The 27,421-nt window shown below is 35.0% G+C and overlaps 1 protein-coding gene across 2 annotated transcripts; it reads right to left on the reverse strand.

Annotated features, from left to right (window-relative positions):
- Positions 1-7,879: 7,879 nt before the first annotated feature.
- Positions 7,880-13,264, reverse strand: LOC126761809 (circadian clock-controlled protein daywake). 2 transcript variants are annotated; one of them, XM_050478216.1, is made up of 6 exons: positions 12,974-13,264; positions 10,487-10,576; positions 10,224-10,377; positions 9,254-9,387; positions 8,801-8,950; positions 7,880-8,097 (listed from the first exon to the last, which is right to left on the reverse strand). In XM_050478216.1, exons 1-6 carry the CDS (start codon positions 13,059-13,061, stop codon positions 7,880-7,882), a joined length of 834 nt encoding a protein of 277 aa, XP_050334173.1. In that variant the 5' UTR covers positions 13,062-13,264. The 2 variants fall into 2 exon arrangements, with proteins under 2 accessions (XP_050334173.1, XP_050334172.1); XM_050478215.1 differs by having other exon boundaries at positions 10,487-10,579.
- Between the last annotated feature and the right edge of the window lie 14,157 nt (positions 13,265-27,421).

Consider the following 27,421-nt stretch of genomic DNA (forward strand, 5'->3'; position numbering starts at 1 on the left):
ACAGCGCACAGTCGTCTCTAGAGATACGTTTACGGGCTTTTTTAAATAGTCTTCTAAGTCTAATTTCTGTTAGATCCCAAAGGGGGCTTTCCTTACTTTTCTGAGTTTTCAGAGGCCACGAACTTTCAAGAGCTGCAGACCGCAACGAGCTCATTAATTGCATCAGCTGATGGGATCGAGTGCGTGTCGGTTGTGGTTGGAAGAGGTGAGCGCAGATTCCTGCGATAGAGGTCCCAACTGAGCGGTGTCGCTAGACAAAGTATTCTTGTGAAAATCGGACCGTTTGAAGGACGAAATTCACCAAGACAATACGCCGTGTCACAAGTCAGTGAAAACGATGGCAAAAATTCTTGAATTGGGCTTCGCATTGCCTCCGCATCCACCGTATTCTCCAGAACTGACCCTCAGTGACTTTTATCTGTTCTCACATCTCAAGAAATTGATTACTGGGAAGAAATTTTCGTCGAATGCAGAGGTGTTTGTCGAAAATGAGTTTCGACAACAAAGTCTCACATAGTATACAATACCTCAGCGTAGCCTAACTAATCGGATCAAAAAAAAAAAACAAGCGCCTAATACGCTGTTGGCAACACACGGCTATACACGAACGCAGCGCTGTGGTCAAGTGCTGTAAAACACACCAATTTGCTGTTGCAGCAACCAATAAATTTAATTTGCACCGCTAATTTATCCCGGCAAAAAGCAAATTTAGTTGTTGAACACCACACACTCGAGTTGAATGATTAAAAGCGCGCCCACCACACGACCACACAACGCTCAGCCACGTCCACACACCCACGCCGCGCCACCCACAACCAGCCGCCGACACAACCGAAAAACGCACAACGCATACAATTAATTTAGCGCACAATCAAACCGCCGCAACGCCGCGCAATAACACTAAAAGATTTGCCATGTTGATCCACCCATGCAGCAGCGCCACATGGCGCACCACCCGCCAACGCCTGAGCTTTGTCCAGCGCTTCAGCGCGTAATGTGTGCAAATTGCTGCAATGACCGTTAGCCGGCTTTTAGGCTTTTAGCCTTGCAACGCGGCGCTGCGCTTGCAGTTTTATACACTTGTGTTGTTGTTGTTTTTCTGTTGTTCAGCTTGGTTGCAGCATTTCATTTGGTCGGCGGTGGATCAACCTTAATTGATCGTTTGGTATTTTGTTTGAGGATAACCGGCGAGTGGCTCAGCGTGGGTTTGGCCAAATGCGTTAAATTACGTTAGACCCCGAAAAGTATGCAACGAGGCAGAAAAAAATAGTAAACACATGCACGCACACACAAACACAACTAAATTGTTTAACGGTAAAATACTTGAAATTACATTTAACCGCAACAAGCTGACACGCACACACAGACAAGCCAACACAGATGCAGCCACACACAATTATGCATATATGTATGTATGTGTATACGAGTATATATACATATATGTGTTTATGCTTGCATATATGTCCAGTCATGATATATACATAAATACTCGCAGCCTCTTTTGTTGCGCTCGACATGAAAATCTATGGCAAACAGGATAATTGGCAAATTAAAATGTGTTGCCATTATTAATGAATGCGCGCCACTGCCCATTACAGTTAGCGTTTACGATTGTTGTTGTTTCGTTTTTATTGTTGTTTACTGCATATTGCTTTTAAATTTTATTTTACGCCTGCAATTTACCATTTGAATTTATTTTGATACAATTGAGGCATTTAAACTCTGAAGGAGATTTCAAATAGCAGAGCTGCGAGACTCGATAGCGTATTTAGAAACTGCAAAAAGCAAGATTTAGAGATTTCTAGAGCACTTTTTTCAAGAGAAGCGGAAAGAGCTCGTTATTGTAGTTAAAGATTCAAAATAACAGACTTGCGAGAACAGATTTTTTCGAATCTCGCTGGAGCAGTTTGAAAAGAATATTTTTCCTCGTTATTGTGCTTAAAGATGCCATATAATATATTCTAGAGACACGTTGGAGTACCTAGGATTCCAAAATTTTTTGAAATTTTTAAATAGAAAATTTTCGAGACTCGTTGGAGTTTGGGCAATTTATTTGAACAGAATATTTTCGATAAACTTTAGAGTTTGTCAGAGTTTCCAGAAAAACAAATTCTCCGAACTCGTTATTGTAGTAGAATGTAAAGATTCCAAACAGAGGATTTCGAGACTCGTTAGCGCATACAATGGCAGAGCAGTACTCGTTATGCTGCTCAGAAATTCCATAATATAGAATTTCGTTACTCGATGTTCTTCTCAGACATTCCAGATGTAGAATTTCGATATTCCCAACATTTCAAATATATTATTTCGAGACTCACTAGCACATTAAAAAACCATTTTAGGGCCCAGCTAAGCGCTCTCAGCGTAGATTATATCATCGTCCGTATATGATCCTTAAATTCTTTTACAATCTTTGAATTATAAAATTTATTAAATCTACTACAATGATTTTCATGACTGTCTTCACAGCGCTCCTAATTGTATGCTTCATTTGTAATAAACATACATTTTTACCAGATATGTGAGTATGACTTAACTTCGAGCTATACAAAGTGGCGAAAAACCATAAACAGCCTAAGGAGAAAACAAGTTAAAAGAGAGCTGAGGCTTAAAAAGGTTACCAAAGCAGTTGGATTTGTAATTTAATAAATTTTAAAGTCACGAGCCAAAGAAAGAACTTTCAGCAGATGTCCTTTGTTACCGCGAAAACGAATTTTGTTTGAAGTTTAGATCTAATGGTCTTTCTTTTCTCTTTTTTTTTCAAAGAATGAATTTCTAATGAAAAAACTATTAGCAGATGGCTTTTGTGACCACGATAGCAAATGTTGTTTGAAGACTAGACCTAAGGGTTTTTATTTTCACTTTCTTTCAAAGCTGGTGAATCAAAATATTACTAAAAGTCAGTATGGCAGAGCTTTTTCTGTCTTATATCCTCACGTAGAAGCTAGTTAGAACAAATTCGCTTTCCGAACATCAACCACCAGTGACTTCCAAGCTGAGATCTCACGAATTAAAGAAATCTTTCTTGTTCTGACATAGAGTGTGCTCTCAACAAGAAATATATTTATATAGCCAGCCGGCTTGGAGCTCATTAAAGTCACCTAGAGTTTCATCGAAGATAGTGAAAGAATGCCCTGATTTTTTAGCCCAACTATTTCACGATAAACCTGCAATGGGTTGTAGGACATAGTGATATTCCGGGTAACTGAAGTAGATGAACCAGCCTACAATTAGACACCGATAAACCGGGAATATATACTATATGCCTCTGTCTACTTTTAGATATTTAAACGACAAACATGTTGTAAATATAGCTGAGTCTCGGTAGAGTCATGCCCTAATTTGCTCAACAAGCAGACCAAAGGGGCATTCATGGAACATGGACCGTACATACCAACACTCAAAATTCAAAAGGAACGACATAAGAAGTCTAGTAGGAGCGCTAACAGGTCTCTGTCTAATTGGCTGTCAAGAGGTAAAAGCAGAAGAGACTCAAGAACACTTCTATGCAAGGGTTTGTATAAAAAAAGAGTCGCAACTATCGGTGGTGGGTGTCTTGAAGTTGTCTCGGAAGTTGCACAAATAAAAATTTTTGATTAATGAACTTTATCAGGCGCACAGGGTGGTTCAGAAGAAGACATAATGGAGTGTAGGTTTTTTAGTCCCTGTGGTTTCATAATGGGCATCCTGAAGGCCTAAGTGCATCGTCAGACATCCACTCCACCTACCTACCTAATACTAACGAACATAGTTCTGGATTTTATTCAAGAAAAATTTGAGTTCCTGAAGGCGCCAAATGAGCTTCGTCTTCGTTAAGACATCCATTTTAGTAGTGGATAAATTTGAAATATAGACAAACATTATTTGGATTCCTAATCAAAAATATTGAAAAGGGTAAAATAAAGGTTTTCATATTCACCGATAGTTCTAAAGTCTCCAGACACTTTAAGTGATTTTTAACTTCTTTCAGAATTTAAATGGAAAGCAAACCGTCTCTCTGTGGGTACTGGTTCATACGAATGAAACAGAATCTTGGATCGGAGCTTTTGATCGAAGATAATAGGAATATCTATACAATTTTGTCTGTTAAGATGTTCGATGAATCTAATTTGAAGAGAAATTCGTCCTTTGTATCACCCACAAACTCCTAAAAGATAGATCATTGATTGACGAATCGTTTAAGGCGGTTAATAGCGATTCCTGCAACTTCGTCAAAGTTGTGTCTACCGAGATATTGCAATCTCAGTCTGACAAAACCCGGTCGAGGGAAAGGAAGTGACAAGATGATTCCACCTTGTATTCAGGCAGGCAGTTTGGCCAAAAGTGTTCAAGAGAATATTTAGCCGTTCCGTGTGAACCTATTGGATAGTATCCAGTTATAACACCGAAATATAATTGCGACGAGATTGAATTGACTAAGAGCCAGTAGTTTGGAGGACCTTTTACGGTTGATTTGATTCTGGCAAAGAAAGATTATAGCCGAGTTAACAACAGCGCGCCAGTCGATCAATTGGATATTACAATCTTGGTCCTTCCACGGAAGTTCTGGTTCGCTGAACTATCGTCGTCGTATATGCTGAACTCATTGGAGTTCCAATGGAAAGGACCAATGCAGAACTTTTTCTCTCGAACAACTCGCAACGTCACTCATCCGTTGTTGACATCGTCCAAGAACTGCACCACAGCAGGACGGGACATCGGAGAACAATTGACAGTCAAAGTACTTCAATCGGATAAAATGTTGAGGAGTTTGGCTCCAAGATAGACGAAAGTTACTTCAGTGAAATTTCTCGTGGAGGAAAAACGGCTGTATTTACTAATAAAAATGGTCTCAAGTATAAAATTAGATTGTCATGGTTGCTGTTCAGACTCTGATGCAATTCGAGTTATCGAACTACAACCATGAGTGAACAAAATCGATCGTGCTAAGATCACCCCATATATACTGGATAGAGGCTTTATTTATCACACAGTTTCAAAATAGATATCAGGTGGAAGATACAGTAGGATTTAAAGTCAATACGATAAATTAGTAAAGTTGAGGGGCTCGTTATACTCTCAGCTAGACGGACTGATCTTAATTGAGTGCGCTCTTTACAGGACGTCATTCGATAGAAAGAGAAGAGAGAGCAGTCTGCTGACTGTGTTGAGAACTAAATTATTTGAAAACTTATCCCCATACCCTTCTAGTGAATACTATATAGATATTTACATGCCCTCTTTACACAACTGCCACCACTGCAATGAGACTCACTCACACACATGCACACATAAAAGAATATAGACAGCGAGGAAACCGCGTTGTAAACATTAAAACCTGGAGTTGGGAACATTTTTTGTGGCATGTGGTTTTTGCATCATTGACAGCCGGTTAATCGCTGCACTATCATACACTCGTGTCTTGCCAACACACACACACCGATACACACGTGAATACATACACTTGTATGATTGTTGCTACTGTTGCTGCCAGCGCAAGTAATTGTTGTAATAGTTGTGGATGGCAACGATAGACAGGTAATCCAGACATTTAAATGCGCAGTAAAACAATAACAGCAACAACGTACATAGGGTTACACAGGTGAATCGGGTCACAAAAGGGTTAAATGCAATTATTTTTATTTGTTTATCGCTGCTGCTAACCACTACTGACATCATTTCTCGTAGCGTAGCACGGCTGCTGTTGTTGTTTTTGTTGCTTACGGTTAAGCAGCGAGTATGTGTGTGTGCATATATGCCTACCTTTTCGTTTTCTTCCACAACCAACAACAATTTGTATAACAATTTACCGCCCAGCAATTTGTTGTTACGTAATAGTTGTTGTTGTTGTTATTATCCGTATGTTACAGGCATTTTATTTTTATTATAACGAGTTGGTTGTAAAAATTTATTATTATCACATTGTTAAATGTGCGAGATAAATACAAATTAATTGTGTGTGTGCGGCAAAGTGACCGAATCTGTAAATTGCTCGACAAAGCGGCTTATAACTGTACGAGCATGTTGCATAGAATGACAATGCGACACAATTTAGATGTTAAAATGTAAAATAATAATAATTAACAATAATTGAATTTTATTGCACAGCACTGTAGCACGGTAGATAAGTAGTTATATGTTGATGCTGAGCTACTTAGCATACTTTTAGGCGTTAATAGATTATTTTGTATATTAGTATGCGCACTTTGGTGATACAATAAATGTTTATTGATTTTAATAACAATTTTGATAATATTTTTTTCGAAATAACGGTAAATAAATACTGTATTAAGGAAAGTTTATTAATTTCAAAGAAATATTGGTTTTAATTAAAAAAAAATTATTGATTTTAATACAAAAATTAAATTGTGAAATTTTAATTAAAAATTAAATAAACTAAATTAAATTTTAATAAAAAAATTAATTCAATCATTAATTTTAAAATTTTGATAGTAAAAAAAATAAAAATTTTGAAATTAAAAATATTAAAAAAAAAAACTTAAATATATTCTGTATCAAATCAAGTTTGTGAAGTTTATTTATTTAATTATTAAATTAAAATTTATAAGTTTTTGATAGACATTCTAAAATTTTGATAGTAAAAAAAATATAAAAATATAAAAATTTTGTAATTGTAAATATTAAAAAAAAATTAAATACATTCTGTATCAAAATAAATTTGTAAAGTTTATTTATTTAATTAATTAATTTAATTTTAAATTAATATTTATAATTTTAGTTTAATATTTATAACTTTTTGATAAAGATTCTAAATTTTTTTTTTCGAAATTAAAAAAAATACAAATTTTATCAATAAAATCTTATTTATTAAAGAAAAAAATTAAATACAAATTTTATCTTATAATTTTAATAAAAATTTGATATTATTGATAACTTTTTAGTAAATTTTTAACTATAACTTTCATAAGAATCATTTTCTTTCAAACTTTTAACATATTTTTTTTTGAAACAAGGTTTTGATTTTAAAGAGAAAAAAAATTGAAATATCTTTCCGAATTCAAACATTTTTTTTGGAAAATAATTTAAAAAAATCGACAATTGTTTTTATTCAGAAAAAAATAATTTGATTAAAATATTAAAATTCTTTAATTAAATTTTTTTTAAATAAAAAATTTTGTTGATTTTTTTGTAATTAAAAAATTATTAAAAAAAAATTATTTTATAATTATTTTTTTTAATATTGTTTTTTTTGCAATTTCAAATTTTATAAGTTTTAATAACTATTGCATAATTTTTTGTTTATTATTTAAAAAAGAAATAAATATTGAAATACTAAAAGTTTATTATTTTTAATAAATACTTTTAATTTAATAAACTTTTTTTTTATTTTTCGGAAAAAAATTTATAAAAAATTGTGCATATGTATATAAAAATAATAACATAAAATATTTTTTGATTTCAAAAAAATTTAATAAAAAAAAATTGATAATGTTAAATTTTTTTTTGGTTTCAAATTTAATACGTTTCAATAATAATTATAAAAATGTATTTATTAGTTTTTTTTTTTTAAATAATAATTAAAAAACGATTTTTTTTACAAAAAAAAAATAATAATTACTGACAAAATAAAAGTTTATTTTTTTTAATAATTATTTTTAACTTAACAAACTTTATTTTGTTTTGTCAAGAAATTTTCAGTAAAAAATATTTTCATAACGGTTTTTTGAAAAACAATTTTTTTATTTCAACACATTTCAATAAGTAAAACTACTTTATTTGTTGTGTTAAATATTTTATTTTTATGCAAATACAATATACATATTTTTTACACTTATGACTACATATACATACATATGTATATATATATATTTGTATAAATGAGTATTTTTTCGTTAAATTATTCAACATATATATATTTTTTTCTTTTTTTTTCTTTTTTTCATTTCGGTCGCTTTGGCTCGCCCGCCGTCACCTTACTGCCGCCATATAGCTGCTTCGATGTTGGTATATCGCTAATAAAGAAGTTGGCTGGTATATAGTGGAAGATTTTCTTCAACACATCCAATAGAATATCCTCGATAGTTTGTGTAATAACGTTGTAAAGAGCATCGGCCAGCATGCGCCAGTTGTCGTTGAAGAACTTATTGGTGCTGTCCTCTGTGGGGGAAATATTTTTCGAATTTCGTGAAAGAAATCAAACTTATAAAAAACTTAACATTTTTGAGTTTTTAATTATAAAAAGTTTATATTCCGAAAAATTAAAAAAAAATTATAAATTATAATTATAAATTAAATTTATAAATTATAATTTTTTTTATATTATTTATATTTAATTTGAAATTTTAACATTTCGTAAAACTAAAAAAAAATATATGTATATACATACATATATACAAATATTTTTAAAAATTTAATTTTGTATTTTTCGATATTTTAAATTAAATTAAAACAGTTAATATTTCAAAAAAAAAATTAAAAATAAAAAATAATTTAGTTTAATACTTTTAGAATTTTCAAAAATTTTTGAATTTATACAATGATATTTTGGATTTGAGAAAAAAATTAGAGATATTTGTTTGTTTTTTATATATGTACATATATTCAATTAATTTTGATTGCTTATCTTTTTTCTATATTTTAGAATTTTGAAATACTTTTTTTTAATAATTGATATTTCGAAAAAATCAAAGATATATTAAAAAAATATTAAATTTGATATATTGAGTAAAAAAATAATTTGTGTTAAAAAAAAATTTTTCGAATTTCAAAAATATTTTCGAATTTTTTTTCCTATATATTTTTTAAAAAATTTTTTAAGTATATTTTGTTTTAGTTGTTTTTTTTTTAATTAAAAACTCACCCAGTTGCTTATTTCCGTTGAAGAGGTTTGAAAAATATGATTTCAAACCGTCAATTTTGAAGTCTACACGACAATCTGTCACATTATAGAAGGTAAAGCCGCCTTTTTCGTAGAGTCGAGTCTTCGAGTTCATAATGACCGTCATATTTTCTTAGAAATAAATGTTTAAGTAAAGTATGAGTGGAAAAATTTGTGTATCTTATATAAAAAGATTTAATAAAAAAAATGTTGTTGTTGCAACAGAAATGTTGAAAAACACTTTGTAGAAAACACAAGATGCCAAATTATGCGCAAAATAGAATTATTTTAAAATTTTTGTGAGAAAATATTTTTTTTTGAGAAAGAGGAGCAAGGCAAGAAATTTTTAATTTTGAAATCTCGTCTTTCCGAAAAAAAAGATATTAAAAGAAATATACATAATTTACTCTACGACAAGCATATTGAAAAGCTCACCCGCTTCTAAGAACACTTCGCCATGTCCATTTAACGGTATTAGTAGTATGCGCCCGAAGAGACTATAATCGCCTTGTAATTTCATTTCCGGCAGCATAAAAGTAGTCTTCCAACTGTAGTCTTTGGGATAAACCCTTTTTAAAAGCAAGAAAGGTGTAATAATAAAAATATGTATTTAATAAAAAGTAATTAACTAAAATTCAGTAATTTAATCTTACTTAATTAACATAATTAAGTAAAACATATTTTAATTTTACTTTACTTAATTATTTTTCTTTGTAATTTACGTTATTAATATAATTTAACAAAATTAGTTTTACTTAATTAAAATAAATTTCGCTTAATTAACATAATTAATTAAAAAAAGGTAATTAATAATTAATAGTAAATAAAATTAATAAATTGCTAATATTTACTTATTTTACTAAGAAGTGCTCTTCATAATTACTTTAGTTTCTATATTTTCATTAATTAATTTAATCTCACTTAATTAATTAAAAGTAATTCTACTTAATTAACATAATTTTATTAAACTGATCTTAATTAATTTTAATTTTAATTAATTAAATATGTAATTAATTATTTTAATTAAATTTTAGTTATTTAAGTAAGCAATTAATTTTAATAAATTGTTAATATTTATTTATTTTATTAAATATTGTTTTTCATTATTACTATAATTTTTTTCTTCAATATTTAGTTTACTCTCACTTAATTAACATAATTAATTACAATTAATCTTACTTGAATAACATATTTTATAACATAGTTCATAAAATTGTCTTAACTATATATTAATATAGTTATATATATTAATTAATTATCAAAATTATTTAACCATTGTAATTAATTATTATAATTAACAATTTATAAATACTAAGTACTTAAAATGCAATTAATTAAAATTAAGAGTTTAAAACAAAATGTTTAACCAATTAATCACTAAAAAAGTTACCCCCTTCTCACTTACATACTCTCCAGCACATTCGTATGCCCAAAACCATTGATTTTCACATTGCCCAACTCCACTTTTAGATTGATCGCATTGCTGTTGCCTTGCGTAATGCGTATCCGGTTCAGATAGAATGGATCGAAGCTTTTGATACTATTCAAGCCGGGTATGCCTGCAAAGCAGCGTAAACCAAATAAATCAGAAAATAATTACAAGCCAGCGCAGCAAATTGCAAGTGGCATGCAACGCTGGTAAATTTCCACTGTTATCTCGTTACTTACCGTCATTTAATTTATCGAATAGTTGTTGTATGCTATGCGTAGAACAGTTTAGAAAATTTTTGTCAGCTATCTGACATTGTCTGATATAATCTGCTGTGGAAGATTAGAAGGATCGGTGTATTTTGTGATTCAAGCAAATGTGTACAAATGATCACATGCACAAACATGTTATATACACATGTATTTTTGTATTTTATTTTTTAATTTTTTTTAATGTTAGGGGTTTTTTCTGGTTAACAAGGGAAAATTTGATCTTATGCTGCTTTAGTAATAAAGGCGGAAATCTGCTGCTTATCAAAAGGAAGCGAATAACAGTGAATGCTGCTAAAAGTCTCTTTGATATACAGACTAAAAAATTGCGAGCTTTCTTATAATTTATCTATACTTAAATATAGACGTAAATTTAGCCACGCCAGTAGAGTAAAATAACGGAAAACTTTCAAAGTATGATCCTCAGCTAAAAAGGCCTGGTATTTTACAATATTTCGGGGTTTTTGATAATATTAGCCCTCCAGTTACATCGTTAGTATATATTGAACTGTTCTTCTTGACGACTTAGTGCTAAATACTCAAGTATTTTATCAACCATAGAAGACGGTATTTGCTTATTTATGGGCATAAAAAGGAGCCATCAGCGATTGGCATACTAAGTTAGGAATGAGCACCGAAGACGGTGAACGCAGTGGACGCCCCAAAGATATTTTTACTGAAGAAAATCTCCATAACGTCTACAAAATAGCTTTGGCTGACCGTAAATTGAAGTAGTTCGAGATAGCAGACACTCTAGAGATATCAACTGAATGTGTACATCATTATCATTTAACCAATATTTGGTATGAGAAAGCTCTGTTAAAAAGCCGCGCTCACTTTTGACCAAAACAACGAAGGTTGTTGATTCGGCGCGGTGTTTGGAGATGTTCAAGCATAATAAACCGAGTTTTGCATCGATATGTAACATGGATGAAACATGGCTATACTTTTTTAGTCGAAGTCCAATCGACTCTCATCGGAGTGAACTGCACACGATGAACCCGCTCCAAACCATGGAAAAGCACAGCTGTATTTTGGGATGCCATCTGTAAATTTTTTCAATGGAATAAGTTTTACTCACGAGCTGAAAGCCGCGACGAGCTCATCGAACGCACCAGCAGATAGGATCGAGTTCATGTCGGTTGCGGTTGGAAGGAATGATCGCAGCTTCCTGTAGTATACATAGGCCCCAACTGAGCTTTATCGGTTGAAATAATTTGTATTGTCTACCTTAAAAAAGGAAGTACCAGCAATATCGACCATTAGATAATATTATTGGACCGTTCGAAGTACCAAATCACCGAAAAATGGCTGCTTTTGAAGAAAAAGGCAATGCTGTTTCACCAAGGCAATTCACCGTGTCGCATGTCAGTGATGACGATGGCAAGAGTCCATGAACTGAGCTTCGCATAACTACCGCATTCACCGACTTCTCCATATCTGGCCCCAGCAACTATTTTCTTTTCTCAAATATCAAAAAATCGCTCGCTTGGAAGAAATTTCCGTTCAAGGAAGAAGTGATAGCCAAAACTGAGGTCTGTTATGAAGCACAGGGGAAATCATACTACAAAAATGGTATCGAAAAGTTGTAGGGTTGTTAAAATTCCTAAGTTCTTTCAAGGAATGGAATTCATTGAAAAAAAAAATTCGAATGACTTTAGTGTATATTTTGAGTATGAAACGTGTTCTTGCTCGACTCGTTCTGATAAAGTTTAATTTTTTTTTGGAAAAAAGTACCGTAAACAGGTCATTTTGGGTATGCTTGATCGTGCGAATTCCGATCACACATCCATGGAGAGTATTATAACTGTCTATTGGGTTTTTCGATTCGGTATGACAGACGATAAAGAATTAGTTCTATTTTGCCGTATTGAGGCGTTTACGTGAGAACATCCGTCGAAAACGGCCGGAATTGTGGAAGAACACACGGTGATAATGCACCGACTTATTTAACGATTTTACCGAACCATAAGTACCATGAGATCAACTACTGTATTCACCAGTAAGTTGTGAGTTTTCCGTATGATTTTTCGTGAGTTTTAGTTAGCTTTGGAACAAATCAAAATGGATTTTTGTGAACTTATGTATGTCCATTACTTCTGCTAAAATTGTCTTGAGAATATTTCGAATGGCGAATATATTTGGGTATACTGAGGAAGATCCACAAGTCAAGAGTAAGGCAAGGTTTACTTATACTTAAGGATAAATTACAATAATTTTTTTGTTAAATCGACTCAGTCCTATACTTTCCGGATATACCCCTATATGTAATATTATATATTATTTATGTATCTTATTTTGACTTATATAATATCTTATATTTTATTTCTAGTTTTTTTTTTTTTAATTTTTTATTTTTTAGTTCACTTTTTTATTTTTTACTTTATATTCTCATACACATTTCACTTCTTAAAATTTTTTTGCCGTTATTTCACTTCTTCATTTAAAGACACTTACGCGGCTCTGTAAGAAATTTTTCATCATCGCCTCTAACGGTATTAATATAGCACATTAAAAATAAGCAGAAACACAAAATTTGCGACATTTTGGAGTTGTTTGTAAGCGCTTAAACGATACTTATACGAATGCGTAGTACTCAAGTCTGTGTTCAGCAAAGCAGACGAAGTAATTGCATATTTATTTTTAAACTCAAAAAACAATTTTTTATTGCTTACTAATGAAAAACTTTAAGTAAATATTATTTGAGTATATTTTTTGCCACTTGAACACCGTTAGAACAATCGAAAACCGTCGCGCCGCGCTTACAAACACTGACTGAACAGCCAATAGCTGCCCGGCAAACACCAGCTACCAACGTTACTTGGGCCAAGCAGCAAAGTTTTGGAAAAGTTTTACGAAAATAATGCTTTGTTGCAACTGTTTGTGGTGTTGTTTTTGTTATGCTTGTTATCATAGTCGATTGCAAACTCGATACAAAGTCCGTTGACGCGACCACCGATGTTTGGCTAACTCGCCATCGAAGATTTCGCAATCGAAATTTGCACAGTTGCAATGACAGCAGCACCTACAAGCAACAACAACAAGAATAACAACAACAAAAACTGGATAAAATAAACGTAGCAGACAGAAACAAGCTTTGCAAGCAAGCAACCAGTCTCTATGCGCTCGCCAATCACACAGCAATTGCAGCAAAAGTGAAGAAAGAAAATCAAAATTATAAACGCAGCTTCATTAGCGGTAAATAGCAGCTGTAAAGCGCGCCAAAATGCAAAAGCTCACCTGCACGCTGCAACACAAGCGTGCGGTGTGATTGCGCGTCGCTTCAGCTGTTGCATTAATGCGCCGCGCATGCGCGACCAACTAACCGACTGCTGGCCACTTTGTGAGTTATTAGATCAGGCAAGTTGGTTTTTGGCGCGCATTTCGTCACTCGCAACAAGTTTACGTTGTTGCAACAGTTCGGCGAAGGTGCATGCAGCTGCTGGTGGCGCAGAAGCTGTTGCCGAGTTGCAGCACTGCAACTGCATTGTTGCGCGTTGCGCTGGCTCGTGGCGCAATGATGGCATTGCCGCTCACCATAGCCATATAGTGATCTTGTTGACATAGCTGTGGTTGATATATGCGTTGCAAAAAACTAAATTTCACGCTTGAATGGCAATTCATTGATCAATATTGGTTGTGGCTACAAACAAAATGATGTGCTTCGGTTTATTCAGAAGCTTTTAAGCTTGAAATTAGCAGCTTGTTGCTGACCGATATTAAATATGTTGAATAAACAGGTTTATTAATTAGTTTTCCGAACAGTGTCAGTTATATTATCAGTATGATTACTGTTAGTCTGAAGTTTAGAGAATTCTAATGACTTGTTTTGTCATTTATTTAAATCTTGTTTACTTAATTTGAATTTATAGATATTGTTGTCATTATTGCTAAAAATTATGGCACTACTGCCGCTTAAGAAATACAAATGTAGTTGAATATACTTTTTTGGATTAATAGAGCTTGTAATAAAGTAGCTTAGTTTAATAATTACGAGTTTGGAGTGTGGACGGTTAGTTCACATGGAAGCTATATGCTATAGTAGTTCGATCTGAATAATATATTCAGAGATTGCAGCTTTGTCTTGGTCAATAATCCATGCCAACTTTCATGAATCTATCTCTTCAAACGAAAAAGTTTTTCATACAAGGACTTGAAGAAGGACGATCGATTTGTGGGACAGCTATATGTTATAGTGATGAGATCTGGTAGATTTGTTCAGATAAGAGAGCCCTTATTAAGAAAATATTCTAGTCTAAATTTCATGAAGATATCTCATCATATGAAAAAGTTTTCCTTACAGAGATTTAATTTTAATCGATCAGTTTGTATGACAGCCAGATGCTATAGTGGTTCGATCTGAACAACTTCTTCGGAAATTGTACCACTGCTTAAAACAATAATTCCCGCCAAATTTCGTTAATATATCTCACTAAGCAAAAAAGTTTTCCATACATGAACCTCATTCCGATCGCTCGGTTTGTATGACAGCTATATGCTATAGTAGTCCAATATCGTTGGTCTTGATAAGTAAGTAGCGTCATGAAGAGAAAATAGTATGTGCGAAATTTCAGGTTCATAACTCAAAATCTGAGCGACTAGTACTTTATATATTTTCTTTTCAATGTCGCTCCAAAATTGTTCGTTGCTGAACAGCTGTTATTTCGTTCGTACAGCGAAATATGAACTCTAATTCACCATAGGTTTACAAACTCACAAGAGGTAGTTCCTGTGGTGAACAAGGACAAGACAAAGTACCTTGGGAACAACGTCAATCTCGAAAAAGTTAAAGGCTTTTGTATATCTCGGCCTGGAGATCAAACGTAGAATAACTTTTGCCAACAGGTGCTACTTTCGGACTGGCGCAAATGAAAAATTAATTTAAAACACATTTTTCAATGGACCAAATTGTGAATCTAAACCATTCTCGAATCGCCTTAAACACGCAAAAAAAATTTCATCAAAATCGGTCCAGCCGTTTAGGAGGAGTTCAGTGACATACACACGCAAACAAGAAATATATGTGACCTGGTCTACGAAAAGGGAGCTAACGTGCGAAAACTAGTTTTCTGGGAAACAGCTGTTAAAAATAAACAACTCGTTTCGTCAGTTTCTCGTTATCAATAATTGTGAAAATTTATTTTTGACACCTAAGCCCCCTTTCCGTAGACCAGGTCACATATATATAAATATTATAACTATAGCTGCAGAAACTTCTGCAGACACTTTAAATTACTAGAATACAAAATATTTTCTAGAAAATATCATTCAACCCAAAAATTGACAAGTTTCTTGACCCTTTTCAAACCAAACTTACAAAAATACTTCGCGCGCACTGTTGTCAGCTAAACACTTTCCCTTAAGAAATTTTCCCTGAAAACTACCTTATCTCGCTCAACAAGCAACCACTTATTACCGAGAAATTTCTTGCGACTGTTGCTCATTGCGCTTATTGTTTCAAATCGGCTTTGATTTACCTTTTTGGGTATTAATTTGCCAAATAAATGTGCTTACCAATAAAGCCGCACACAAAAAAATAGATGAAGAAAACCAGCAGCACCGAAAGAAACTCCAACTGAGTGGCCGAAATCGAGTTGGAATCGCAACTAATAGGATTTGAGCGCCGGAGCTTGGGGTTTGTGGGTAAAGATAGTAACGGACGCACACCTGTCTACACTAACTAACTACATGTATGAGGCGCTGGCAAGGCAAGAACAAAGCGCTATGTATGATATATAGTTGTATGCCAGAATTTGGACTCTCTGGCGCTACAACACAACTTGGCTAACGAACAGTTGTTGGAGCTAGTTGTGTTAAGCGCTGAAAAAGTCAGTTGTACAAAAACGGGAAGATTGTGCTTTTTGACCCATGAAATGAGTTTTTGTAGGTATGTGTGTGTGGCTACACAAGCTCTGGACCCCCGCACCGATTGCGTGCTGACTTTTAGTACAAATTAAATTACTTTTTGACCAGCATGCAGTGTGGCATAGAAATGGTGCGGCTGCTGCGGTCTCCCCGCACCGGCACTCGAACACATTCATATTCATTAACGTGTTGCCCATTGCATTGTCGTTATTGTTTTGGGTGTTGTTGCTTTTTTTCGGACTTGATTTTGCTTGGCTTGTCGGCCAAATGCCATTTGGCTGTGTGGCAATTGCAAATTCATATGTGAAATGAGTGGCAAATCTGCGGTCGCATTATAATTAATTTGTCGTTTACTCCAACCATAAAATGCCCAGCAATCATACTTACATACTTTCATATTTTCCTTTTGTCGGTTTTTCGGTTTTTGTAACGAAATATGCAAATTCGGTGCGGCTTTAAAACGTGGCACGCGTGGCAAGCAGAAATTATGAATATGCGCTGAGCTAAACAAAAAGCGTTGAGCGCATAAAAAATACGACAAAAGGAAATGCGAGAGGTTGGATCTGCAAATACTTTCATTAACTCACATATATACATATGAGTGTGTGTGTGTGTTTGCATGAGAATATGCGCGTGGCACATCCTCGGCGGGCAGCTGCACACAGTTGGCATAAGCAAAAGTGTCTAAGCCGATTTAATGAAACCGCATAAAATCGTTGATAACCGCAGGCCAAAATAAAAAATAAAAAAGGATGCGAAAATTCGGAAAAAAGTATAAGAGTGTGAGTGAGTAAGAGTAAAAGCAGATGAAAGAAAAAGGTTTAACCAAAAGGAAAAAAATTGGGTAAAAAACTGTTGGCCAACATTTGTAGCGTGCAATTTATGAATGAACTTCAAGCCGAAAAAGTGCAGCTGGAAAATTTATATGAATTTAGTTAAGTACTTATGTGGATGCATAAATGGAGATATGGAGGATGAATATATGGAGATGTATGTATACCATACTATAAACATATATCTATGAGTTGCATATGATATGCGTTAGCAAAGTCGAAGCCTCTTATCACGCTACGAAAATTCGGAGAATATGAAATATATAATTAGTTATGGGTCTTAGATAACGAAAACGGGATACCTATTTATTAGAACTGACGATTGGAAGAGGTATTCAAGATCTCGAATTCATTTTCATTGGATTGGATTGCATACGATGAGCTTGGATTGGCTAAGATTAGTTTGGATTGGTCTACACTGGGCTTAACTGAACTTAGCTGGACTGCACCGACCTGGACTGGACTGGACTGGACTGGACTGGACTGCACTGGACTAGACAGAAATGATCTAGACTAGATTAGACTAAACTGGACTGGACTGGACAGAAATGAACTAGACTAGATTAGACTAGACTGGACTGGACTGGACAGAAATGAACTAGACTAGACTAGACTGGACTGGACTGGACTGGACTGGACTGAACTGGATTGGATTGGATTGAACTGGACTGAACTGGGCAGGATTGGATTGGATTGAACAGAACTGGATTCGACTTGACTGGACTAATTCGGACTGAACTAAACTGAACTGGACTGAACTGGACCGAACTGGGCAGAAATGAACTAGACTAGATTAGAGTAGACTGAACTGGACTGGACTGAACTGGATTGGATTGGATTGAACTAAACTGAAATTTATTTAATTGGATTGGATTGATTTGATTTGGATTGGACTGAACTGGATTTAATTGAACTGGACCGGACAGAATTGAACTGGACCGGACAGAACAGCACCGAACTGAACTGAATTAAACTGATTGGATTGGATTGTAAAGGATTGGATTGCACTAGATTGGTCTGGATTGGCTCAGATTGGATTAGATTGGACTGGATTCCAGGACTGGATTGTTTTGGATTGATTTAGATTGGGTTAGACTGAACTGGAATAGAATGGATTGCTTTGGATTGATTTGATATGGTTTGGATTGGACTGGACATGAATAGATCGGATTGGACCGAAGTAAACTGTACTGAATTGTATTCAATTGGATTGGATTGAATTCGATTGAATTGTAAGCGATTGGATTAAAACTAGATTGGTTTGGACTGGCCTGAATTGGATTTGGAAAGGGTTCGAGTATATTGCAATGGAACGGATTCGATTGGATTGGATTATTTTAATCGAATTGGATTAGAATGGAATGGAATGAAAGGGATTGGATAGGATTGAATAATATTACATAGGATTTTAATGGATTGGCTTAGATTAGTTTGGACTGGACTAAAATCTATTGGATTGCTTTGGATTGGTTTGCGGTGATTCGGATTGGATTAAATTGGTTTAGAATGGACTGGACTGGATTAAACCGTAATGAACTGAGCTAAAATAAGTTGGACTGAATTGGTTTCGTGTGGACTGCATTACATTGCATTGCATTGTATTGACTTGGAAAATACTTATTGATATATTATATTTAATATAACAGCATAAGTCGATTAAGAGGTGTCTTAAAATGTTCTTGCGCAAACGAAACTTCATCCAAATTGGTATTTTCGCGTAAAAGTATGCATAAAATCAGTTGGATGGCTCGTTAAAATAATCGATAATGTCTAATAAACCTAAAATACGTTACAATAACTAAAATTACGATATCAGATTAGTAACTAAAACTAATCAGCCTCATCGAAATTGGTATAGCGCAGCTCAAAAAACAATTATTATCATTTTCATACATGTTTGTTCAAAAATTTTTTATTTTACTGGCATTTACAATATTTGCACGTATTGTTTTTTTTTGTTTGGCTGCTGTTGGCTACTATCATATAAAAAGTTGCATTGCAAAAGCAAAAAGTATCATTTCATAAATCTACTTAGAGCTTTGCAGTTCATCAGCACTTTGCATGACAAATATGCAGCGAGCCAATTTTTGTCGGATTCACATGCAATTTCATTTTACCTTTTGCCCGTTCGGCTTAACTTTTGGAGTTAAATTAATTTGGGTATTTGGATTTAAATTAATACCCGTAGCAGCTTGGGGAATATGATGGCTAGCGTCCAGTTGTCGCAGGAATAAGCGGATTTTGGTGGAAAATAGCAAAAAAAATCAAGTTTGAAATGCAAATCGTAAATACTTAATTTAATATTGGACTAAAAAAGTGAATAAATTGCGATGAAGGCAAAACTGACTTTAATATTGGATAAAAAAGTGTTTGAATTCCTATGAAGGAAGAGCAAATGACATGGTTTTATATGAAAATATTTACATACAAATAAAAATACGAACAATCGTTCTTCCTTCCCGCTGTTCGACGCAAATTTGAGATTGCAAGTGTAGCCAGGTCCTTCTCCACCTGGTCTTACCAACGGAGTGGAGGTCTTCCTCTTCCTCTGCTTCCCCACGGTGGGTACCACGTTGAATACTATCAGAGCTGGAGTGCTTTCATTCGTTCGGACGCCATGACTTAGCCAGCGTAGCCACTGTCTCCTTATTCTCTGAACTACGTCAATGTAGTCGTATAACGCATACAGTTCCATTAACTGCGGTGTTCGTTGTTGCCAATGCGCAAAGAACCATACATTTTTCGTACAACCATTCTCTCGAAAGCTCGTAAAGCCGACTCATCAGATGTTGCCATCGACCATGCTTCTGCACCATATAACAGGGTGGAAATAATGAGTGACTTATAGAGTTTGGTCTTTTTTGTCGAGAAAGGACTTTACTTCCCAACTAACGGACTAACGAACTTTACTAACAGAACTAACGGCGTGATTCGTTAGCCATTAATATCGATGTCATCGGCATACGCCAGCAGTTGTACACACTTGTAGAAGATTATTACTTCTCTATACAGCTATGCAGATCGAATTATTTTCGCCAGATGTATGTATATTGAAGAAGCCGCGCTTTGTCTGAAACCTCGTCAGATATGGAACGGGTCGGAGAGGTCTTTTCCGGCAGCTTCTGATATTGCTCAACGTCAGTTTACACAGCCGTATTAGTTTTGTGGCGACCCCATTCAAAAATATACATGACCAGTGTTGGTTTAGCCGTGTCGACATCAAAAACTGTCTGTATGTACGCGAACTAGTCTCTCAGTTTTCGAGATATTGCTCTGAAATTTTGCACACGTTTATTTCTCTCCATGAAGCTGTTCGTTTGTTGGAATCGTTAATATCGGACCACTTTAGCATATAGCTGTCATATAAACTGAACTATCGGAATCAGTGCTTGTAAGGAAAACTTTTTTACAGAACAAGGTATCTCCACGAAATTCAGTGCAGAATTTTTATTTGAAGGAACGCCTTAATCAGCGAATACAGTTTTCTGATCGGACCACTATAGCATATAGCTGTCATACAAACTGACCGATCAAAAACCAGTTCTTGTATGGAAAACTTTTTTATCTTACGAGATAGCTACACGAAACTTCGAGTAGAATATTATATAAAGCATTATTGAAACATACGAAAAAAACTTTTAGTTCAGGTCACTTTAGCATATAGCTGCCATACAAACTGGCCTACCAAAATACAGTTCTTGTATACAAAGTTTTTTCCTTGAACAGGTATCTTATCAAAATTTGACATAGATTATTTTTTAAGAGAACAATACAATATCTGTAGAAATTTTTCAGATCGTACAACTATAGCATATAGCTGCCATATAAACCGCACAATCAGAATCAAGCACTTATAAGAAAACTATTAATTTTGTGCAGAGTATCGGTACACGCTTAGTTCATCTGCCGTTTTTTACACCGCAGCGCCACAACTGCAGTCACCATAGCCAACCAACCTAACGGCAATTCATTAAATTAAGCATAATTAAGTGCAATGAATGCTGCATACTTTTTGCATGGGTTTTAATTATAACAACTTTGCGCTTAAGTTTCAACGGCTGACGGTTAGGTAATAACAAATTACTAGAAGAACGTCTGCCACTATTGGGTTAGGGGTTTCAGTGTTGTTAGGGCAGGCGCGAAGCCACATGAGACAAGTGGTGAACCGCGAAACGAAAAGAAAGCAAAATAAGTGAAGAAAAAAGAGAAGAAAAAATAACAGAAGAAAATAAGAATTTATTAGCTTATTTGGCTGGGTTTTAATTTCAGTTGCAAGGAGGTGAGAAGTAAAGGGTTATAGCACGACTTTTCAAGCGCTTTGTTCATTTTGGTTGGTTAGAAAAAATCGTCCGCCTAATTTAATAACGGATATTAACAAATTATGCAACAAACTTTTAATCAACTTACAGCTTGGAGCGCTTGCAATGAAATTAATACTTGCTAATTTTCAAATATTTACGCATAAATGAGTTTTGCAGCAAGTCGCCGGCAGTACTTCGAAATCTTTGTGAATAAAATATATTTTGGGCAAACTTTCTGATTAAATGCAGCAACGCTTGAATGCACAAATATTTATGGCAACAAAATCAACGCAACCTGCTGAGTAGGCGTCTGTGTACACACACACATCCACACACGAACATAACTGTGAACAGCGAAACTTTCTTGCAGCTACTTAGCTGCACATTTCCGCCAGCCATCACGGCAGACAAAGCGTGTGTTCCTTTGCACACGCAATCAAGGAAATGCATGCGACAGCAGATAAAAATCCACATCCGCCCGCCTGTGACATTGCAGCGCCATCAACAACACACACGTGCTCACTCACACACAACTGCAATGCGCCTTGCACCGGCCGAGTGGTCAAGACGACGACTTACTGTCGCTCAACTGGCGACTTACGATGCGCAGCGAAACATAGAAATAAATAAACTAAGCAAGAAGAGTAAAACTCGGTTGTGGCAGCTAGCAAAAAGCCGACTTTTCGCCAAAAACTTGTTAAAGAAATACTAAAAAAATTGTACGCCAACAAGCTGAGAAGCTGTGAAGCGCCGCAACTGACCACAAGCAGTGGCCGACAACAGCGCCAGGCGGCAGTGTAGGCGACTGGTCACGTATCAACGAGGATTTTCATGCATGTCCAGCCATATATCAGGATATGTGACACTACAGGCTGCGTTCTTGTTTGTGTAAATATGTATGTGTGTGTCTGTGCTCACAACTAATGCGACTGCAGCACTGATTACGAAACGCAGCAGACTGAGCAAATTGAATAGCCCTAACCGCAACGAGCGAACTAACTGAAGCCGGCAAGTGTGTGCAAAAATGCAAAGAAATGTGTGAAGGCGAGAGAAGATTTGAAATTCAAAGGAATTGCCGCAGATTTTAGTTAAAAGTTGCTTGTGTATCATATACATACATACATATGTATGTATATATATATGAAAAGGTTTTTGTTTTTATTATATTTTTTTGTTTAATATACTCAAGTGTGCTCTTTTATGCACAAGTAACATTTCTTTTGAGTCGCTTCTTGCCTACTTTTGATTTTCTCGAAAAGTTGTCCGATTCATTAGGCAGCTGACGGCGTAGTGACTCTTATCATGGCGCTACCAAGCAACGAGTTAGCTAATTAGTGCACTTTGAGTGAAGCATCAAATTAGAAATTGTCTAAAATTTTTTTTTGCGAAAAATATTTAGTTTAGAACGCTCTCAACTTGACTTTATAGCATAAATTTCAATTTTTAAGTTATTCTTTTAGGCGGTTTTACGCTGAATTTATTATATACAGCTTATGTTTCGACTTTTTTTGGCTCTGGCAAGTCACTGTTGGCTCTTGTTGTATGAAATATTGTAGAAATTTCTAAGTAAGAGTAGAATAATTCGTCCAATATCATAAAATTTCCTCTACTCATGACACGAACCACAGATTTTTAGCTGGATAAGAGGCTGAGAGAAAGCAGGTAATTTAAACATATTGTACCTATTACAGATGAACTTCGTCAGTTCAAAGAGTTAGCTAATTAGTTATCTTTGAAAAAAAAAAAAATTCTTTGAAATAAAAATTTTTTAAAAATATTTTTTCGAAAAAAATATAGTTTACAACTCTCCTATTTTCATTTTAACTAATTTCATTCAATTCTAATTTTCGAAGCATACTTTTAAGCTCCTATTTTGATTCTGGCACTCTAATTTCAAATTTCGAAGTATAATTTTAGGCGGTCTTACAAAAATTTGTTTAATTCAACTTTAGAAGCTGTAATTCTTATTTTTGTTTGTTTTCCTCACTAGAGCAGCTATAAAAACATAACCTACTCTCGCTAGAAAGCTCGCAAGCTAGAAAGCTTTTGGCTACTAGAAGCTAATAGAGCAATAAATTTGACTTTAGGTTCAATCACTGCTGTCTTTTTAATTTTAGGTTGATGGTAGGGTTGTTCCAAAATCAATGGGAGCTATTTGCTCTTTGTGTTAGCCATAAGTGGATCATCAGATCCCCATAGATGGACAAAGCGTTTTGAGTTTACAACTTCGCTAAGTTCGCCAAAGATATGTCTAGATAGTTGAATCTCAGTCTGGCAAAAGCCGGGCAATAGAAAAGGAAGAGACAAGATGATTCCATTTCGCCTTTCTTTATACACCTTAGGGGAAGAGCGTCGGACAGAATTTTTAGCCGCACTGTGTGTAAACCAATTGGGCAGTGTCTAGTCAGAACACCTACAATTGAGCTTGGCTTTTGCTTAGCTCTGTGGGATTGTGGTAAGGTTGCTCTCCCTAACGAGCTCATCGGCTTTGCAGTTTATGGTGATTCCGCTCTGACCAGTCTAATGTGCCGTGGCTCAAAGCTATTGCTAATGAGTTCATGTATTTCTTGAGTAAATAAATGAGGATTGTAACGCGACCTAAGGTATATTTGACCCTCTCCTAAGTTACAACGACGCACTTATCCCCAAGAAATTGATAAATTCCAATATACTGCCAGGTGCTACTGAGGCGATGTGATCCCTTTTTGGAAACATGGCTCCGAAGGCCTTTACCCCGCACCTACAGATTGTGCAGTCAATTAGAAGGTGTTCTGGAGTTTCAGGTTCCATGTCGCAGAACTGATAGTTCGTACAGAAACCTATACCCATGTTATATAACATAATGGTAGTATAGCAGTGCGGCTATCGGAGTGAGTGCGCATCTAACTGAAAAAAGCTTCGGAGGACTACACCTATCGGCATCCCCGCTGGAAAGACTTTAAATTGGTCTGGTAGTCTAAAACTAAAGCTGCTGGAGAGCTTTCGACAGACACCTTTACCGTCGAGTTGTGCTAGCAGATTCAATGACATCCTTTCCAAAGTAACTATTGGAACCTGCTTCAACCGGATTTAGTACTAGATCCTTGACCTCATAACTATTATTGTAAGACACAACGTAAAATATAAAATTTTTTTGTAAGACCAGATTAATACTCTTTTGCACTTTTCATGACTTGTTTAGCGGATATAAGAAGCGTCTTCAACCACTTTAAGCACGAGATTCCATATGTGGACACTGTATTATTGTAAGACAACTTTTCTTGCAAGACCGGATTACTCCTTGCTGCTGTTTTTTCTCATACCTAAATATTCACTATTCCAGCCTGTTTTATACCTCGCCTAGGCTGTTTTATACCTTGGTCAGTCTAAAGGAAATCTAGTATCAAGTATACATACTAAAATACATTAGCTTGCTGATGTCTGAAATAAAATAAAAATACTTGTGTTTTAATACTAGGTCATCGATATTGAGTCATGAAGAGGTTATCAAAATTAGGGTCGAAGTGGTGAAAGCTGTCTCATGGTTCCTATGTCAGTATACTTAGATCCTTGGATATACGTATTAGCTACAGACTTTTTAGTTTACAGAAGTTAATCTTGGTCTTAAAGTCAACAAGTTAGTAACCAATACTAGTTTTTGGTCCTCTGCAGAGTTATTTAGAGCTTATGTCCAGAAAATAAAGATATTCAGAAAATTAGGTATAATAAGAGAGTAAGTAATAACTCCTTAGTGGTCAATGCTTAGTGTTTCCAAAAACCTCTATATAATTCAAGTAATTAGGAGTTCACTTAGTGTCTACCATGACCCAATGTACCAAACTTTCAAAACAGAGTTGCCAAATTTTTTGCGTCTCTCGCTCTCCCACTCATATCGCGCATAACTGTGTGTAATTTTTATCGCTACGACTTATGTCTGCGAAGGCCAAGTGGCTGTTCGGACAGTATACTGTGTGCCCCGACACATACGTGGCATCAATATGTGCTCTTCTCTTAGTTGGCCTTATCTTTCAATGAGCTGATACTCACTTGTGTTGGAGATACTTGGCCGAGTGCATGCGTGTGTGTTGTTGCTTTGTGTTGTCAGGCATGTTGCAAAGTTTTCAATGGACTTTTTCGTTTCCAAAGTGGTTTTTATTACAATCATTTTCTAGCGATTTTCGACAAATAATATTTCTTTACAACATTGAGTTGCCTAAGATGAGTTGGTCTGCGCTGCTATCGCGCAGTTACTTAACTGTGCTTTTTCATTAATTATGTGCGGCAACGAAAGGGATTTCGAGAGTGCACTTCGGAGCCAACTAAGTAATTGAAAATGAAAGAATGGAGACAAAATGGATACCCTTGGAAGTGGTGGGTGCTCAATTGTTAGCAGACTTTCTCAGACTTAGCAAAGCTATTAAACCAAAATTAAAAAAAAAAATGTTTTTATATAAAAAAATCAGTCGCTATTGATCAATAATTGTTGCTTGGAGACACCGCTAAAATATCTAAAAACTCACTTTTCGCAAGCTCTAAAATTGCTGCCTACTTTTAGGCGCTACTAATGAGTTTGCCGTACAAACAAAACTTTGCAATAGATTTTCGCCGGCAGCGATTTGCTTAGCAGTGTCTAGTGTAAATTTAGACATCACATGTATTTTGTGGTTATTTACGGTTTATTGCCTCAAATCCTCTACCATAGCTATACCATGCCACCATGTCTGGGACACTTTCTCGTCTCTGTTGGCGAAAATTGCCATTTTACCGCCAAACTGTGAACTTTTCGGCTTCGCCAAGAATTTGCAAATGAATACTCGCAAAATAGTTTGGTAAATTGTTTAGAGATGCTTCATCAACACGTTTAGAATTACGACGAAACACCATACGTGCATACGTGTGTAGGTGTGTGTGTGTGTATGGTTTACTGCTTCAAGCGCGTCGGCCTCTTCGTGTGTCTGCTGGGGTGTGTTGTTGTTGTTTACTTTTCGAACAAAATTTATTGAGTTTAATTGGCTTTAAACTGATTGCGTTTGATGTGGCTAAATGCGGGTTTTGTGGCGACTATTTTATGGGAGAGAGCATTTGGGGTTCTTAGTCTAAATTTGAGTGGTTTAGTAAGGTATATTTTGGTTAGGGAATAATATTTATTAATAATACTAAAACAGATTTCTGAAGCAGTCAATGGAAAATGCCAGCATGGGAATATGGTTAGATCATCTCTTGTATCCAACTATATGCCCAGGTTCGTCTAATTGAGGATGAAGTAAGGTCTTCTGTAGTCCACGAAATTTTTTCTGAAGCTTTTTTCTTTGACTTCTTATTAGGCTGTCGTCAAATGTGTTAAACTGATTGTGTCTAAACTGATTCCAGAACCTAACCTATACCTAACCTATACATAACCTATAACTATATTAACTATATAACCTATATAACCTATAAATATACCTAAACGTTTTTTGAGTTTCTTTTATTCCAACAACAGCTTGTTCTTTGGCTATACTTCTGCGTAGTCATACTGTTACTTAAATAAAGAGTTGCTCTTCAGCTAACTAGAACCACAGTGATTCTATGTAGGACTATCTTCTTAACATATTTTTTCTAAAAAACTCTTTTTTAATTCACATGAAAGATTTGAAAAACAAATAGATCATTAATTTCTTGGGAAAATTGAGCACTGACGTTTCTAACCCTTCAGTTCGAATTATTTTTCGGGAGTTGAATAGCGACTCTGAATAAGGACTCAACACACATGAGTAACGTAAACTAAAATACCGAAACGGAAGTGGGTTGAAGCAGATCGGAACCGACATTAAAATCGGACCGTGTCTCGGGTGGATCAGTGTCTAAAGTGAGGAAATCGCCCTCCATGAAAGGCAGCGGGAACACATCTACATAGGATAAGGATAGAAAGACAGTCAGCAGAAACC

Source organism: Bactrocera neohumeralis, chromosome 6, assembly GCF_024586455.1.
Source record: "Bactrocera neohumeralis isolate Rockhampton chromosome 6, APGP_CSIRO_Bneo_wtdbg2-racon-allhic-juicebox.fasta_v2, whole genome shotgun sequence".
Taxonomy (NCBI): Eukaryota; Metazoa; Arthropoda; class Insecta; order Diptera; family Tephritidae; genus Bactrocera; species Bactrocera neohumeralis.

Excerpts from the sequence above, each read along its gene's own strand:
- LOC126761809 (XM_050478215.1), bottom strand. The coding sequence starts at position 13,061 with ATGTCGCAAATTTTGTGTTTCTGCTTATTTTTAATGTGCTATATTAAT. Across the intron at positions 10,580-12,973 it reads AAAATTTCTTACAGAGCCGC|CAGATTATATCAGACAATGT; the intron begins GTAAGTGTCTTT and ends AATCTTCCACAG. Across the intron at positions 10,378-10,486 it reads ATTCGATAAATTAAATGACG|GCATACCCGGCTTGAATAGT; the intron begins GTAAGTAACGAG and ends GCTGCTTTGCAG.